We start from the raw sequence: 19165 nt of genomic DNA on the forward strand, positions 1-19165 counted from the left end.
GGTGCACTTTCAAGCACTTTTGGCATTTCCATTATATTAAAGGGTGTTGTTTGTCTAAGGAGCATATTTATTTGGTTTTGTCTATAGTTAGTGAATAGTTATTGCAGAAATGTCAGTAAATGGGTTTTGTTCCACTTCCCTTCCCTTATGATATCTTGATCTCATGGTACATTGTGATGGAGTACATAACTGTAGGAGAAAATAGAACAGGAAAGGGGCATAACAGGAACAGTGACATACTCCTGCAGTTTAAATGGCCTCTCTAGCAGAATAGTAGTAGTGCTTGAAAAAAATGATATCAAAATCACAGGTATGACATATCCAGCTACTTGGAGGCCAACTGGAGACTCAACAGAGAGCTGATGACTGCAGCTGTCAGTCCATAGATGGAAAATACTGATATTATACAGTCCAACAGCCATACCTCAGATATCTGTTAGCAAAGCCCAAGCTGAAGTGCAATTATAGCTAATTACCTGCCTACCCAAAGGCTTAGATACACATACACACTAACAAACACACACACATTGTGCACTAGCTGCAAGTCTCAAATCGACAAAAGATGAATGTGTATCCATACCTCGGTATTTGATCTTTTATGGAATGCAGAACAGTGGTGATAGGGCTCAAGGTGCTGGGAACAAAACTAAAATAATCTGCCTTTGTGGATGTGTATGAGTTTGTGTGTGTCCTGGGACAGTCCATCTGACATTATGTGTCATGGTTTTGGATGGGCCTTTAGAAAAACCCAAATGGTTTTTCAAGGATTATATGGAGGATGATGGCTGTAGAGAAAATGTGATTATATGGTTCAAATGGGCCCTTTGTTCCTGGGAATGCCTGTGTAGTGATGTCATTATGTACTGTAACCTGTGGGAGGTAATGGAAGAGGCGCAGGCTGGATATCCAGGCCAATGACGAATGAATGTGCGTATCTGTCTATGTGTCCTAAAAGAGAAAGTGCAGCATGAATTGTAAGGCTCTGAATTTTGAGCTGCTGTGTTGGTTTGTCCGTTGACACTAAAGAGAGGGTTTTAAGGTCTGAATGAGTGGTGGTGTGACTCTGGTACTCTGACAACTCAAATGACATTAGAATTTTTTCTTTGTTTCTTTGGTCTGCGGTGCTAACCCTGAGTATGCATGTGGTTTACATACTCTTTGGACAGTTATTTTCTGATGTTATCTGCCACCGCCAGACACACAACGGTGGCAGCAATTGGTTTTCTCGTGTCGTTCTTTATTTATATCCCAGTAACTTGGAGGCTGTGACAGTCAGGTTTTCCTTGATCTGTTTCACATTTACATCTGTAGGAAATGTCCAGAGGTGTGTGAGTGTGTTCCTGTGTGTGTGTGCGTGCACCTACATGCATCAGACATAAACTCTCGCTCCTTCCAGTGGCCCTTGGCTGATCCTGTGGTGCTCAGTGGGTCGGCTTTGATGCTGGGTCAGGGGAGAAGATCAGAGCAAAGGTTGAGCATCCTAAGACACAAACGCACACCCTTGTTTAACAGCTCCTCTTGGCAGCCAAGCATAATGGCAACACCTCAGGCAGCTCACACCATTTTGTCCGTGTGTGTACTGTAAGCTGCCAGTATTCATTTGCTTTGCTGAAATTTAACAGCTGTCTCCATGTGTTATTGGTGCTGGAGCTTTTTTTCAGACACATTGTTGAGATGTTTTTTAACGAGATGTTTTAATTTTTCAACAAAGTAGTGGCTACCATCAAAGAATTGTGATTGTATCAGCTTCAGAAGTTTCCAGAGAAGGTCAGTTTGACGAGCCAAATGGTTAATTAGATGGGACTTTGGAGGAATTAGCGATAAATGGAATTTCTGACCTATCCTCAGAAACCATCAAGTCTGAGAGAAAAACCAGACGGATTATGGGCTGTAATTACATAAACACAGATGGATTCTTCTCATGCCTTGGACATCCAGAACATTTTTTATTGGTTTAGCCATCCACAAAGTCTTTTAACAATGTTGACAGGTTCTTGGTGTGCAAAAAACTTAATTGAGGGGTGTTTGTGAAAATGTTTTCATTCCCTTTTCTTTGCTTATATTCATTTACTCTTGCTCTCTTAGCCTCTCCTTTCGACGTGATGCATTATGGGTCAGAGGAAACAATAAATTACAGATTTAATTAGAAAGCAGAGATTTTATTTACAGTTTTGGCATACTTTATGTAAAAACCCCCACAAAGATTGTTTTTTTAAAAGATGCTGGATGGTCTGTTGTACTAGAGAGAAAAATTCAGCTACACTGGCTTCTTTCCCATGTTAGTTCAACCAGGTCTTTTCTTTATTGAAAGATTGACATTTTTGTATCTGGAGACACTGAGAGTGAGAGTATAAGTGTTTAACCTGGTTTTTAAACTAATTGTCAATTCCCAGTCTTTTCTGTTGGGATCAGGAATAAAAGAGTAAACCCCTAAGTTATGCAGTGAGTTGTAAGATAGAGCTGAGAGGAACAAAGATTGATGATGTGTGAAATACAAATTTGAGTCTTGGCTAGAAAGGAACAAAATAGCCACTATGGAGGATTCTGCACCTCATGAGCTGTGCGCTTCTGGAGAAATCAAGGTGTGGAGGTGGTTGTGGCAATTTTGTCTGATGTTTGTTCAGAAGATTGGAGTTCACCTGTTGTCACAAACCTGCAATTAAGGTTGGCATTTTTATAAGCAATAAAAATGGATCCCTGCACGAGCTTAAGTCTACTTAAGTGGCCATGCAACACTGCGCCTATGCAGGAGTTGTATTATGAGCAACACATTGGCAGAGCAGCAGCAGTAACCTCAGTACTAACATAAGCTCCTAGCTCCATTTTGTCTCTTCATCTATCTTGTCCACCTGTTCGTTTACTCTGCCTCCTCCTGCGCAAGACAGAGTTCTGGCTCAAAGTTTCACTCACTTATCTTTCCTTCAGCACCTTTTCACTTTTTCCTTCCTTTACCTCGCTTAAAGAGGCCCACATCTTTGTTTATAACAAGTCAACCTGTCGTACAAAAGTATGTGTAATGTCACATTTGTTTTGTTTTTCAAAAAATGTAGCAGCAATTTGATGTTATTCTAACACAAATGCGAATTTTTTGACTTTTCCTTAGATTTTTTTCTCTTCAATTACAATACAGTCATGGAGCTGTTTCGGATGTCTTGAATCTAATACGATATTCCCTTCTAATATAATGAAAATTATTACTGATGCAAAGTGATCATGTTAAATGGAAACTTGCCAAATGCTGGCATTTGTTTGTAACAGTCTTAAAAAAAAAGGAAAAGTTTCAAATCACATTTAATCACAAGCAGTACAGTACAGCATATTTACACTGTGATGTATGACATATATCTAATAACCACTCAGCATGTGCAGACTGTTTATCATATGAATACATATGAAAGCAAATGACTCACAGTTTCTTTGTGTGTGTGTGTCTGTGTGTTTCTGTGCTACTATGTGGGTTACTATAATGCCTAGAACAGCCGAGCCAGATGTTGCGCAGGTGGAAATGTGAGAACAGCTTCTATCAAAGCAGCCAAGTGAATCTGGGAATCGTCCATCTCACTTTCTTTCTGTCACTAACCGTCTCTATCTCTCCTCCTCTCACTGCAGCCCAGACTTTCTCTTTCTCCTTCTCCCTCTATATTTTTGTCCCTTTGGTCTCTTTATCTTCTATTCTGTGGTAACTTATTTGTCTTCCTTCATCTGGTCTTGTCATCTCATCCATTTATCAGTTATCTTCTTCTCCTGTTATTTTAATTGTATTATTTGTCTTATTGTTTTCAATGCCTTCATTTTTTTTCTTTGCTCCCCACAACTCTCCACACTCGGTCTCTTCCTTGTCTTTCTAGTTATTTTTCTCTGAGTGCTTCTCATCCCCAAATGCAATAATTTGAATCATCAAAAAGAATTTTATGTGTTGTGTGAACGAGAGAGCCACAATCTAAGCCAAAGTAACCGAGACCGACTTAGTCATATTTTATTTTTATGTGTCATTTCTCATTAAATGTTGACTAGCTTGCAAGTGATAGAAAAAACAAAGCTATAAAACACATCTATTGATTAGTATTCGAACACAAAACCACTTTTACTATCAGTCTTTTCCCAAATTCTTCCACAAACCATCCTAATCTAAATACATTTTCCCTTCTGTGTGTTCCTGTCTCAAAGCTCACGTCACAGTGCATTAGCAAAGAGGTTGCACTCCCTGTGTCTCTTGTGTGAACACTTAACTTTGATTTTGATGCGAGACCCCAGTGGATTCCAATCGCATTTCAAGCTGAGGATGTGGGGAAGCAGCTACTTAGCCACTAACACTGAGCAGAGGGGGCTGCAGTGATCAAATATAACATAATGGGAGATGGGAGACTGTGGCTGTCTTCATAATGCATAGGTTTGATTGTTTTCTCTCTACCTGGACAGTAATCGAAATGGCTCCCATCTGTGTGATAAAAAGAAAATGATTAATGTGAACTTGAACGGGCTGGTGAGTTCTTTGAGTGCCTTGAGGTTTTGGTCGCCCGTTGAGGAACATACACATTAAAAGAAAAGTGTCCTGTGAATTTCATTAAAGCCTAATGAAATCAGTGCATAGCAAAAACAGTTTTCTCATTGACCAGATTGTTTTTGCACTCCCCTTGTCTGATTGCATTAGTTTTTGGAGGATTTTTCAGGAAATACACAGTATAAGAAGTTGCCAGTTGAGTTCTAAGACCAGACTTGTTAACACCCTTGCTGCTTCACTGGAGCTGCTTACTGGAAGACTGTGGCTACACTGGATAACTCCCAGACTGTGTGTGTGGGTGTGTTTTCAACCGGCACGGTCCAGGCTGCACAAATTTTAAAGAAGCATTAACATAATATTGCACAGTCAAGGGAATATAGGCTTCCACCTAGTTGTAAACCGGTTGGGTTTGAGATACAAGAAATTTAGCACAGCTACTATTTCTCCTACTTATCAACAAGCATGTGGTCAAATGGCAAAACAGAAAAACTGGAGGTTTTCAAAACTTCTCCACAGGTGTTTGATATTTTCAGCCTTCAACATACATTGCAGCAAATGTAATAAATATTTGATATGTAAACCCCTCCTGACCCTTTCACTGCCTACAGTTTATCAGAGAGTTTTTGGCCCAAAAAGTCAGTCAGTTCCTAAATGGGGAATATAAAATTTCAAGCCGTTGGCCTTTAAGCCCAAGGGTTTGGAAGGGAGTGTTGTAAAGTCATTTAGAGTACCACGACCTCAGCTAAAGCACTGCATGCATAGACACACAAGCTTAGCTGCTCTCTCCACCATTCAACACTAGACCACACTCAGTAATACTCACAGCTCCTGCAACATCTGTGTGTATGTGTGTGGGCAGCTGGTGGAGAAAGATGATGAAATGGCCACCGTCACATCTGATAAAAGTCACAAGTGTCGCTGATGTGAATAACACCTCATCCTCTATAGGTGGTTTCCTTTGCCTTGGTGGAAAGTGTTTGAAGTACCAAGACGCAGAAGTGGCTCGATCATAAGCTGAGATGTTTCAACTGTCATAATTTGTTCTGACCAGGTCTCAGGGTCTTTGTAGTTTTCCTTCCCTCTCCACCCTCTCTGCTGCGTTTGTTCCTCAGGTTCAGCATTAATGTAATTTTGAAATACCTGGAGAATAGTGGAGCTTTGACCTTCCTGGGTGTTGGTACGAGGTGGAGCTGGCACATTTAGGAGAGTCTGATTTATTCCAGTGTTCTCACATCAACACGGTTTTCTCTGCAGCCATGACGCGGGGAAAAAAATGTGTCATTGGTCACATTTTGGGTGGGTCCCCACATCATAAAATTACTGGAAAGTTTTAAACTGCCTGGCTCAGGTACAAAAACTAAATTTGCGTTACCTCAGGTTTGAGCTATGAAAGTATCCAAAAATTCCAAAATAAAATGAAATATGTCTTAAAGTAAAAATATTAGCTGTGCTGTTTACCTCGGACACGTGCTGTTTAGCAGATCGGGTAGGTAAACCTGTTGGACAGGGAGCTTTCACTTATTAAGTCAGGACATATCTATAAGCAGCATGAAGGTGAAAAACATCCAGTGCTGTATCCCACTAAGTCAAAAGCAGAGCGGTGAGGATGATGGGTGTGTGTGAAGCATATGATAAAGTTTTCTAAGTGAGTGTGTGATGGAACTAAAATGTGCGTTCATGTGCGTCTTTGGTACTCGAGCAATCATCTTACTAGTTTGTGTGTGTTTTACAGGATATAGCGCATACTTGAGGCTTAGCGTTTACTGTTTATGTCTGCATGGATATTTCTGTACACAGCCTTCTAATTGTATTCAACATGACCCTCTTTATTCATTTCCCTCTTCTGACTGTGTGTTGTCAGTTGCCTCTGCAGGCCCTGTGCTGTGGGAGAAAAACCTCCAGCTGAGACAGGAACTGAAAGCACATTATCATTATGGCTCATATTGCATTTAAAACATAGAAGGGCGTGCATTTGTTGGTTTTTGTCATTTCATGCTGTCAGAAGTGGTCACCGAATGTCTTTACATTCAGTACCACCAAAAAAAAGTAATGTGCTTTTGCTTTAGAATGATGACAGAAGGGGTTTATTTAGGGAAACTGGAAGCCATGAAACCTATTAGACCTTAAGTATAAATTACGCGAGCATTTTAAAAAGCTTCTGTGGTTAACCTCAGCACAGTGTCTGTGAAAAGGATGTAGAAAATGCATTAGGGAAACTCATAAAAGCGTCAAAAAGGTCAAAAAAGTTAATATTGTTGATGACAGCTGATCAGTCAAAACGTCTGTATTTGACATGTAATAATTCGTTTTTGCATTTGTCTCTCTGTATTATCTCACACCGTCTCTCACGCTGTGTGTTTGTGTGTGTTTCCATCCCACAGTGGAGTACGACAGGGAGCTCTCTCCGCAGCGGCGTCACCACAAAGAGTTCAAGTTCAACCCTTCACAAATCCCCGAGGGCGAGGCCGTCACCGCAGCTGAGTTTCGCCTCTATAAGGAGTGCATGAGCCACACCTTCCACAACGACACCTTTCTACTCAAAGTCTATCAGGTGGTCAAGGAGCACCCTGACAGGTAATGAACATACACGTGGTGATAAGCGTGGTAGATAAGTGGTTTGAATCCCTGGGCTGGGACACTTCCCTTCCCTCAAAATTGCACTGCCCTCATTTTCTTTTTTTTCTTTTCTTTTTTTTTTTTTTTTTTGGTTTGGTTTCTTTTTTGGTTGTGCTGGGTATATATACACATATAATATATGCAATATAAAGATATAAATTATAAAATTTAAGATACTATCTCAGCTAAAATCTCACCTGCGTTAGCTTCTGTTTTTAATTATTATAACATTTTAATTATTTACCACTGGTCATTACCATACGATACCATATAATTTTCCTTTTAGCAAAATTTAATTTGAAGAATAAACACACTAAATAATTATTCCTGTTAAATATTTAGTATGAGTGCCTTTTTTTGATGACAGCACACTTTCTGGTTTTGGATCCATTTTCCTGTACGTCATAACAACAACACCTACTGTTCGTTTGTTTCACTTATGTTTCGTAGCCTAGAGATGTTCCTGTATCATCTCATCTTTATGAATTCTCTAACTTATTATTACAATTTCTTACCATTTGGATCCATGTTGCATTAGACAGCTCTTTTTTTTTTTTAATAAGCTTGTTTATGCATTTAGCCTTAATTTTAAATTACAGGCTTGCTCCCCTTTGTTGCATTAAGGTCGTACTTTAGAGTGTTTATTGTAAGTGTAGTCTATCCATCTTCTTTGTTTAGTTATTATTTTAATTATGCTTAAAATCAAATACAATACATCTAAAAAAAATTGAATTTTGTATGAAACAGTATTGAATTATTTAAAATCTAGTGCTATTGCACTGCAGTGCACCCACTTCTCACTCTCAGCACCATGATTTATCAACCTGAATGTTTCCAGGTATTTGCTCTTTATTTGATACATGTCCCGTGATTCCATCTTACTTGTTTAGTATTACCAAAAACCAAGATATTGAGTGAAATCATTGCGATGTTTTGTGGCTTTTAACAGTGCGTGGCCAAACAAACATGCGTGCACATTAGCACACCCTCAGGTGAGCCCAGTAGGTTTTCTGTTGGGCCACACTGTGGTTGCACTGGAAATCAGTTCAACAACAACTAGGGTCTTACTGAAAACGGCAAGTGTGCTCAGACTTTTTCTGGATACAAAAAGGTTATACCACGTTTTATAAATAGCACTGCTTCAAAATCCCCACCATCCCCCAAGTGAGCATTGCTAATACATGCCAAACATTTACATTACTGCTGCAGGGGTAGATAAACACCCAACAAGATTTCTGAATGATATTTGTGTTTTATCACGGCGGCCAAGTGAGAAGAAACACTTACACTTACTATACATTTTGTTTTCCAATTGAAAAGCTATTTTATCCTTTAAAGTTATTTATGGCAAGCTACAGTATTACACTAGATGAATATATTATTTTGCATTTAATAAGAAAATTACGTATTTAGGTGGAAGGAGAACACCAAGTTCATAGACTGTAGTCCCAGGACAGTCAGAGACTTGTCCTGAAGCCCTTTATTATTGTTTTGGTTAGATTCTTCAGGTAATTGTCACCCTGCATGGTCTCTGGTCTTTTGCACTCTGAAGCAGGTTTTATTCAAGGGCTCTTCTGTATTTGGCTGCATTTATTTTTCCTTCCTCGCTGCGTATGTGGCTGTGCAGCTGCAGACCGTGCCCACGCTGACCCCTGTCAACTACATTAAAACCACCAGGTGGTGTTAATGTTGTGGCTGATTGGTGTAAATGCTTCAAACAGGCTCTGGTTTCTGTCTAACCAAACTGCTGTTGGGCTTGACAGATAACTAGATTAAGACTCGTTTCACAGTCATTGAGGCGACTACGCTCTTGGGAACACCTAGTTCCCAAATTTTAGAAATAGATACCTTTTCTCTGATCTCTATTTTGCTCTATTTTATCAGAGAGCTCTACACACAGTAACTTGGACTTCATGACTTGTTTTCCCCTGACATAATGTAAGAATTGTCGGACCTTATAAACACAGGAGTGAGCCTTTTAAAGTATCCAGTCAATTTTCTACAGGTGGGCCTCCAGTCAACCTCTAACCACATTTCAAAATTAAAGTCTACAACACAATCAAGTCTGCAAACTATTGAATGGGCCTGAAGATTTTGTGAAGTCACTGTATATATTTTTCTGTCTAGCTTTTTTGTAGAGCTACTTATTTTCTGCATTCCTTTATCCCTACAAGGGCTGGTTTGTGTGCTCCAGCCTGGAGGTAAAGCCTTTTATTTCTGAAGATATTTGGAGATTAAAGGGCCCATATATCTCAATTTCTGTGTTATTGTAGAACAGGGTTTTTTTTAACCTTGAAGAAAATTGCACTCTGGGTGGAGCACAATCAGGTGGAGAAAAATGCCACACTGGTTCGTGTTTTATAGGAGCAAACTCAAGGTGCAACATGACAAAATGTAAAACATTTATAGAACATTAACTTGGTAGCTGCTTTGATTTACTTTATATGTTCACTCTAGCCATCAAATTAAGGAGGTTAATAGTTTAAATGGGAAAATAAATACATAAATAGTTATATGAGAAGTTTGTGTTTTCTCATTTCGCAGCTTTTGCAAAACTTTATCTTTGTAATCTCCCAAACAGTGGGAAGCCTATTAACTTTCACATGCCCCTCCCTCCTCTTGTAAAAACCTCACTCATGTTTTGACTCTAAGCCGTAATGATAGAGTGCTTAATTATCCTGACACCTTTTGTCCTTTTCATTTGATAGGGGTGGTTTCAGTAACAGCAGGTAAGGAATGTCAGAGATTACAAAGCCCAAACTGTGACATGCCCCACAATGTGTGGAGGAAGCTGAACTCTGCTTGTATTGACCAAACACTAGTCAGCACAATTCTTCCAGTTGTGTGCCAAACATGATGAGTTAATTTTTTAACCTTTTAGATAGAATTCCGTTTCTGCAAACAGTACTATCATTTTAATTCCAGTTTCTATAATAATAAAAAAGATATATTTTCTTTTTTAACTGAGAATTTTTGCATCCTCTCCTTTCAGATTGATTGAACTTTACATATAAAGCTTTTTCAGCAGATTAAAATTTGAAGGCTGATGCAAAAGCCAGACCAACTGTGAGCTACACTCTCCTTGTGTTGCATTTTTAACAGACACTGACAAGACTTATAAAGGAGATGTATTATATGAAATAACAGCTCTAACCTGTGACCTTATTATTCCAATTCATTTAACCAGTCAGTCAGTAAGTCTTATAGTAGGCTCTCAGTAGCCTTCACCCTGCAGGCGGTTCTGGGGTGGACCCCTTTCGCTTTTCGTTAGCTTGAAGTTATTTTACCGTCGTTTCTCTCTGTAGACTCTATACTCTGTGTTGTCCTTGCTTTTACATCCGTGATGTAAAAGCAGGGGTTGCTGGGTTTTTTTTTTCCGTCTTTTAATCTTTTACCCACAAAGTGTTAAGTTAAAAAGTCAAAGTTCCTGGTTGTTAATTTTTTTCAGCACAAGAAGACGCGGGATTAGGAGTGTAGAATGTCCACTCGTTCCCGACCAGTCGTTAAGTGTGTTGTCCCCAGTGGATTCAGTGGTTAAGTGTGTGCTACTTCCAGACTGTCAGAGACTAGAAATCTGTGACAGTTGGTGAAAACAGTCTTTATGCGTGAACTGCCTAGTCTTTGACCGTCTTTGCTGGTCTTCAGGTGTGTTCCCAGCTTCAGTAGTTTATGAAGCACGCTGGCCCATGCTGTGACAAATGTGTGAACTTCGCAGTAGGGTGGAGTGTCTGTGTGAGGGAAAACAGTGTGTAGAGGCTGATACGGAAGCAGCCAGGAATGTTCTTATTAATGACCAATAAAGAGGGGCTGCTGGTGCATGACTGCAGGGGCATTCTCTGAACACCTGGGTGATTGCGAGGCTTTGATGCCGGCTCTGGAGGAGGACAGACAGCCCTGACGCTGTGTTATTACTACTGTAATGGGACAGTGGGAGGACAGGCCCTGTTATCAATCACGTTCTGTCTTTTCCTCTGCTGTCTTCTCATTAAATGTTCAACAATCGTATTACCCAGGTCTTGTTCTTCCCGTTTGAAACAGTCCTCCACTCTGAAGCCTGATTTCATCTGCACAAAATGTTGTAAATGACATTAACATACCTGGAGCCTGACACCAAAGCTTTAATTCCTTCCTTTTCCCTGTCCCTCAGAGAGGTGGACTGTTTGGTCAGATCAGAGCAGAGTACAATACAGTGTATCCCAGCATTTTCTTTTTAAGCACAGCTATCCATCTTTCTGTCATTTTGTTATGATACCGTTACCCTTGTAGAAACCAGGAGCTCTGCTGTTTCTCTTAGTATCGAGGTAGATTTATCTTCTCTGCAAATCCGATGATGCTCTACTGCACCTCTGTGATTTTGCAAATGTTTTCATGGAGATTGTAGATTTACTTTTTTCTCTTCATGTCATTCGTGTACTTCGCCATTCAAAGCTGTTATCTATAGTGAATTACAAGTGAAATACAAAGCAAGCAAAACATTTAAGTAAATAATAATAAAGGATGGATAGAAAAAGAAGTGAAGAAAAAATTGGATCTTCTGCTAAGTGGTGTAGGGACCATTTGTTCATACAGCGGGGAAGAGGAACTGTAGACCTGGATGTGGGTGTTTGGGTGGAAGGGTGCTGTTATGTTGACCAGTCCATAGGTGAGAGTCAGAGTTTTTAACCTGTTGTGGAAGGGCACTGAAGGTCACTGCATTGATCTGAACAGTGATGTGACAGTTGAGACATTCTCTCCCATTCATTTTCTTTTTAGATTTCAGTCTTACTTTACAAAATGTAACCAGAACGGATCTTTGGCTATTTGTTCCTCTGGGGAAAGTTTATATGCTTTTTTTAAAATTGAAAATATTTTTCTTTTCCTCCCAGAGAGGCAGATCTGTTCCTACTTGAGTCTCGAAGGCTGTGGGCAGCTCACGAGGGCTGGATGGAGTTTGACATCACGGTAACCACCAACCTCTGGGTGATGAGCCCAGTACACAACCTGGGCCTGCAGGTCAGCGTGGAGACCAGCAGTGGTAAGAGGTTTAATTACATACGTTTCTTATATATTTAACTGCACACAATCCACACTTTTTTAGTGTAAGCACTTCTCTACTTCTCATTCACATAAAAGTAAGAAAGAACGGATAATAATTTCAAGAACGTATGCAAATCAACATGCCTATATGACTGTGTTATCCACCTGAGGTCATCTGGTAGTTGAGTGTGAACGAAGTTAATTTCAATAAATTCATACATGACCACCCTCTTGCCTTGGTGTCTTGGTGTTGTTTCTTCTCAAACAGGACGTAGCATCAGCTTCAAGGAGGTGGGGCTTGTGGCCCGTGATGGTCCACTGGAGAAGCAGCCTTTTATGGTGGCGTTCTTCAAAGTCAGCGAAGTCCACATCCGCAGCGCCCGCTCAACTGGTGGCAAGCGTCGGCAGCAGAATCGCAACAGATCCACACAATCGCAGGAGGGATCCAGAGGACCGAGTCCAGCAGGTTAGATTTCCATTGTCTATTCACACACTGGACCTTAACTGACCTCTTCGCACAGCGCAGACCTTAAAACTAACCTTAACATGACCGCGGTACATTGGTAACTGATGTCTAACCTGTTGCGATCAGCGGACAGTATTTTTTTGAAGTTTGAGTATTCTTCTTCGAGACGCTTGACAAATTGGACCTGACTTTAGCTGAAGTACCCCGTAATCAGCCCCCATCAGAAGAAAATCCTAGTCCAGGGTTGATGTCCAAAATCTGTTTTTACTGTAACTGTTCTGTATGGACTAAGCATTGTGCTGTGTTTTTAGAAACCTGCAACAGTGAATATAGTGTTTTCATAACAATATATAGGAGATGTCATTTCTGAAGGGAATTTCTGTGGCACTTCTCCAAGACAGTCTGAACTAGAGACCGTTTGGCTATGAATTTAAGGTAAATAAACTTGAGGATGAGATAAATGGGTGGTGTTAGAGTGAGAGTATAGAAGAGGATAGAGGTTAAAGACTTGGAGTCAGACAAAATGAAAAATAATATGTGAATGATAGGCAATGCTGCAAACACATGTAAACTACGCCGAATATTACGTTAAGATACAGACAGTGAATCAATTTTGACAGTCAACCTCATTCTCTAAATCTCCTCACAGTCTCTTCTTTCTACTCCGATGATGTAATCGGCATGTATAGGCCTGATGTTAGAAACGCAGGGAGCTTTTCACATTAAATCAAACCCAGATCTGCCCACCTTTCACCTGCTGTGTGGCTCTGGCCAGACTTTTTGGTGCTTGAAGCTAAGCTTCTCCTGTGAGGCTTTATTGTGTGTGCCGGCTGCAGTACATGAAATGCTGCTCACTGAACCTGTTATTAATATTGGTCTGATCCTTAGCTAATTTGACACATGGAGCATTGTGTTAATATTAAGCCTTCATGGCTCAAACCTTTGGCTGAAAGCTGCGTATGAGAGGAGATCTCTGTCTGCAGCAGTAAATAAGCTGTCTATAAACATTGGGGATATGTCTAAGAATAAAGGTTTTAGACGTTCTTTCTTCTTATAAAACCTGTGAATGACGACTATGGTATATGGTTAAGGTCCTATTTTGTGGTTTCTCCGTACTAGTAACGCTGCGCTGCCGTTAACACAGGACGTTGTAAGTTGAAATCCTGCGAGGCTTTTTTTTTTCTCAGTAATTGCATTAGATGAAAGCTTTGGCTGACATAAGAGAGAACAAAGACTCATCATTTGTTATGTAACAGGACAGTTAGTGCACCACATGTTCATTTTTGGCTCCAGACCATGACTCTGCTCTACCCAGCTGTCACCTTTGGCTTGAGATGTCCTAAGATGTTTGTCCTAAGATACTGTGATGCTGTGGTACACTGGTGGATCAGAGAGCTGAGCCGCACATGTGCTCACAATGTGGTTTAGTATTTCTGGAAAGATGTCTTATCACACATTCTACTATGTGACTACTAGTTTATAGATATAAGTTGCTATCGTATAACAGTCTGCTACTTAACTTCAATTATAAGCAAATAACCAAGGTAGGTTGCCTATAGTCTGCTTCAGTGTCCTAGTTAGTATTAGGAAGATCAGAAAACTTTCTGTTAAGTGAATCTGCTCAGATATCTGCTCTAACAAGGACAATCTGTTAAATATGCATCCTGAAAGATTGGACTTTACATAACCCAAAACATCAAGACCTCTCCGCCTCGCCACTTGGGACAGCGTAAAGTGTAAATATTTAGATCCTACACAGGAAGCAGGGAGGCCCCCCTCGCGACAGCGAGTGTCCGTAGCCAGCAGCAGACTGCTGGGACTGGATGGGATGGGAGGATCCGTGAGGAATTCAGGAGGGCATATGGTTTCAATACTGCATCACTCACTCCAGAGACAGGGAGGAGGACAGGATGGATGGGGAGAGCATCCGTCTCGCAGCACGCTCATGGGGAGAAACAAAATGTGGACGTTGTCCCCCAAGTTTCTCTTTGGCACAGAGCTACAGCACATCGATTCAGGCCACCACAGCATTTTTACCAATAATTCACCCTGACCTTCTTTCAGAAAAAAAGAGATCTAAGACTAGAAAGCAGCAGCAAGTTTGATTTTAATTGCTTTAGTGTGCACTAGCTTCCACATAGAGGCTTTTAAAACTTTGATGTTCACTGTGTATTTTCTAAAAATTGTTTCCCTCTCCACTCACATTACACACTTCCGCCCTGTGAAGTTCAGTACTGTACTGATTTAGTGTCATCTTTCTTCGTTATGTTGGTGCCTTTTGTTTCTATTTGGTCCCGATCTTAATGCTTTCTGACACCCCGAGAGCCATTTTTGGTGATTTTCATTTTGAGTTTATTTATTCGACTATAGTACTTTGTCATAAATTACTAAAATACCTTTGTCAGGCTGCTGATATAAAACATTTTAACTGGAAAATGTTATTTTCCCATCTCTGTTCCCCGTGAGGTTTTAGATTATTATTTTCTCATTTTCACAATTTTATGACATGTGATATCAAATGTCTTCCAGATGATAAACTAAGACAAATTTAGCCAAATGCATTTCTGCATTATTAGTTTTGAGATTATTGTGTCATTAAACTGCATGTGCAATAAATCATGTTTTTCTTTTTTCACTGACAGAAGCAAACAATTTGCAAACCATTTGGGTCCAGCGTCTTTTTGCCTTTTGACTTAAAGTGCATGTGGAGTTATAAGTAGAATGCATGAATATTTTTTTTGTCATCAGGGTGCTGGGTGTGCCTGGTGTGTGCTCAGTGCTAAATGCTGCTGTGTACCTTGCCAAAAGAACAATACAACACCTTTAAAGGTAATTTGGGGTTTTGTGGGCGAAAACGGCTGAGGAAGTAATGGGAGTTGGGTTCGGCTTTGGCTGCGGGGGAAGTTAACAACCATCTGGGAAGGAATATCACATCCCAGCGTAGCAAAGGCGGCCTGTAATTAGGCATAGCCAGTCATTAGCTGCACAACTAAAAGACTGACCATGCTAACAGTACTGCTTAAAGAATTATAATAACGCGGTTCTCAGCCAACTTGTTTTTTCATCTGCCTCTCCTCTCCTCCCTCCTCGCCTTCCCCCAACCGACCTCCTTTTGTTTACTGTTGGAGTAATTAGACATAGCACAGCTCCCTTGCAAGGTTTAATAACCTCTGTGATGAAAGACAGGAAAAAAGATAAACTTCAGTAGTAAGTGACTGGTGGGTGGGAAAAAGACAGGAGAAACGTCAATGACAACGGTGATATTCTCCTTTTATCTCTTCATAGCCGTTGGGACTCTCATCTTCTTACTTCCGGGTTGAGAACCCTGATTTTATTTTAAACTTTGGGCTCAAGTCACCACCATCACCACCACCACAGCCTTAATGGTAGTTCATGTAATTGCTACTTCAGAGGCTGAAAAAATTTCTAGTTCCAAAGTGAAGCATGATTTGATCATATTGCTGGAGCAAACCTACAGTAGATAGTGGTGTGGTTTGAGAAATTGTGTGGAAATTTATTTTTCAGTAGAATTTCACACGCGTACCAATACATACACTTACCTACAGGAGGACCCTGGGCTAAAGCAACTGAAATGGAACCATTGGAGTCTTATATTTTCAGAATGATATGTGATTGATATGAACATTTTCCTCCTGCTAGATTGGCTGGTGAAAATGTTTTAAGAGCTTAATGACCAGCAGGCAATACTGGGAAGAATTCACATCAGCCCATGCTTCATACAGCTCAGTGTATCGAAAGTCTTAACGTTTTTGAGCGACGGTGTCTCCCTTGCTATTGAATACACAGGGTGGGAACCAGCAGTCACAGCCCAACCTTAATGAATTCAATTGCTTTTAGTGCAAAGTTTTGGTGTCACATGATCGAATGTCTGTCTGTCTACTCCCGGAGAAACATTTCCAGGTTAAACACTGCTAATATGGGAGTAGTAGCTCAGTGCCATGAACAGGCTCCATTCACATTACCATGTCATTAAAGGAAATACTGCTTTCTTTCCATTTAATGTACAAATATTTGATCCTGATGGTAGTGGAAGAAACAGGTGAAACTGGAGTTCATGGTTTGATTCTTTAAATTTTGGGGGGGTGATAAAAAACACTGCAATTAAAAACCAATATTCAAAAATGCACCAAAGTCTAGTAAAGAGTTTTTTTAATGAGTATATTAGTAAATATAACTATACAGTTTTGTATATTAAGCATAGTGTGTGAATTTCACATCCCTTTTCACCTCTGCACACTGTCAAGAAAAGGAAAAAGGAAATGAATGGAAGCCTAATGGGAGCTGGAGCTCAGCAGTAGCTGTGTGGCATTAAATTTTTACAGGCAGGAAGGGGAGATGTGGTTTATGGGCACCACAAAACTGGGCTTTTACACTCAATGAAAGCCCACAGTAAATATCAGCTTTATTCCTCATAGAAACCCACAGACTGTAACTGCCGATGGCTTTGAAGGCAGAGAGGTGCAAGGAAAATTTGTGCATAGATGTACATCTGTGAGGGAAAAGAAGAAAAGACATTAGTGTGTTTCTATATACTGTACTTTGTGCAAACAGAGATGTTGTTTTAAAGTGAGCTGGAATCCACATTTTGTTCAATATATTGAGTTTATTAGTTTGAGAATTATAAGGATCATAACATCTGATACTATGCATAGACACATTAAATATTTTATCAAAGGACGTAGTGTCTCTCACCCAATTTCTGCTTTAAGTGAATATGTGGCTGCATAATGAACTAATCAGTGTAACTTCCAACACAAAACTCTTGGTGCCAAACAAGGATCTGTGCAAATGGGATTTAGTCAACCTGCCTGTAGCCATAGACATCCAGTGATTGATGGTATTAATGCTACTGGTGTAGAGGCCTCAGTAGTGTGCAGTTAGCATTGCAGCTTTACTTGCACTCCACCCTGTACTGTGATCTGACCCAGAGCTGGACTTGGATCACTCTCTGTGAGACTGTGTATGCAGTGAGGGAGTTTGCAGTGTGAGAAAGTGTGTATGTCAGTGCACTGAGTGAGTACAGTTTGTTAATTTACAGAGACATGTTGACTGGCCAGTTCATATTTCAACTCATAAATCTCCATACATTTATTCTATGACAGCCCTACCATCCTATAATACTGATGTATCATTCCCTCTCTCTATAAACATCACTTAAGTTCATATGAGGTCAGCCAAGTCACTCAGCCAATCAGGCTTTTTTTTTTTTTTCAATGGCAGGTTTCCTCTGTCCTTGGATGTTTCCTGTACATAAACACGCTACACACTGCACATTTGCCTTAAAGTGCAAGAATAAAATGTTTTCATTGTAGTGCTTATAGGACAAAATCAGTGCAATCCGGCAATGGCTGGTCTAGGACCAGCCTGTTTACTCATTTGTGAGGGTCTCCGTACAGTAAATCTCTTAAATCCAAATGCTCTTTGCTGTTAAAGACTCTAGCAGGTCAGTCAGTCTGCAGGAAGGCAGCATGGTCACATGAACCAGTATCCATGTGTATCATTCATGCACACTATTATACACACACAGATGCATGCTTGAGTACACGTAGACACATCATTGACTGTACACACACACATGGGCTTTATAAACTGTATTTCCACATTTGCAGACACCCAGTGAACTGCCTTTCCTATTGGAAAGGAAGGAACTGGGGAAACACCTGACCATTTCCCACAGTTACACGAGACCCTTTGACCTCACCGTCACCAACTGTCACACATTTGAGCTGCATCTGATTTGTTTGAAGAGATTCTAAACTTTGGCATGATGGTTACTTCTTACTGTGGCTATGTAACCCAATGTAGACATTTAGTGTATTATCTTTGAATAGGTTTCTAGATGTTTTTAAATGTAGTTCCTTATTATTGTTGGACACGTGCACATTTTAGCACAAGCGGCAGAAAATAAAGCCCACGCAATGTTGCAATTTCGTTCTCCCTCTCTCATTTACTGTACTTTAAGCTGGGCTGAATCCAACGGACAAATCCAAATTTCTCTTTTTCTCAGTGTCTGTGTCTCTTTATTTTTGAGAGGAGTCCAGCTAAAACACATGGGCCTGGGCCGTGCAGTCTGTGCGTCTACTTAAAATGAAATCTGATTTGATGATGAAATCTTAATGCAACTAGCGCTGGGTAACGTAAATTACAACTCTCCTTTTTAATGAGTGGCTAAGTGGCTTTGGCTGTTATCCAGATAAACATCAGGTCATTGGTGCATTTCTGTGAGTGTTTGTCAGTGTAAGTGTCATTGGTACGGAATGATAGAGGCAAAGATGCGACCAAAATAAATGAAATCCCTTAAATAACTTAAATGTGTTTGTATAGACTGTGTGTGTGAGTGAGTGAGACTGTCTCCCCCCAGCTGACTAAACAAGGTTGCTGATGGTAAGGTGAGTGGCTGGGTGGTGGCTGTGACTGAGTGACAATCCCCTGTCTACAGTCTGTAGTGACTCACTCCTTGTCACTGACGGTTACAAATTTCTGCAAAAAGAAAAGAACCATTTTGCATGTGATTAACTATATATGTAATAGGTGGCGACACAAAG

At 40.3% G+C, this 19165-nt stretch overlaps 2 protein-coding genes across 2 annotated transcripts in view; both read left to right on the top strand.

Moving 5' to 3' along the window:
• The window catches only part of zgc:101569 (uncharacterized protein LOC449822 homolog), a 37434-nt gene extending 30420 nt beyond the window's left edge, over positions 1–7014 (top strand). Inside the window, exon 8 of the mRNA XM_067486440.1 lies at positions 6883–7014. The gene's annotated coding sequence lies outside the window, so the exon portion shown is untranslated. The remainder of the gene's footprint in view (positions 1–6882) is intronic.
• Positions 1–19165, top strand: part of bmp6 (bone morphogenetic protein 6) — a 37652-nt gene that overhangs the window by 14343 nt on the left and 4144 nt on the right. The window contains exons 2-4 of the mRNA XM_067486435.1: positions 6883–7075; positions 11983–12131; positions 12402–12599. Of these exons, the coding sequence (XP_067342536.1) occupies positions 6883–7075; positions 11983–12131; positions 12402–12599 (540 nt within the window). The remainder of the gene's footprint in view (positions 1–6882; positions 7076–11982; positions 12132–12401; positions 12600–19165) is intronic.

Source organism: Channa argus, chromosome 19, assembly GCF_033026475.1.
Source record: "Channa argus isolate prfri chromosome 19, Channa argus male v1.0, whole genome shotgun sequence".
Classification (NCBI taxonomy): Eukaryota; Metazoa; Chordata; class Actinopteri; order Anabantiformes; family Channidae; genus Channa; species Channa argus.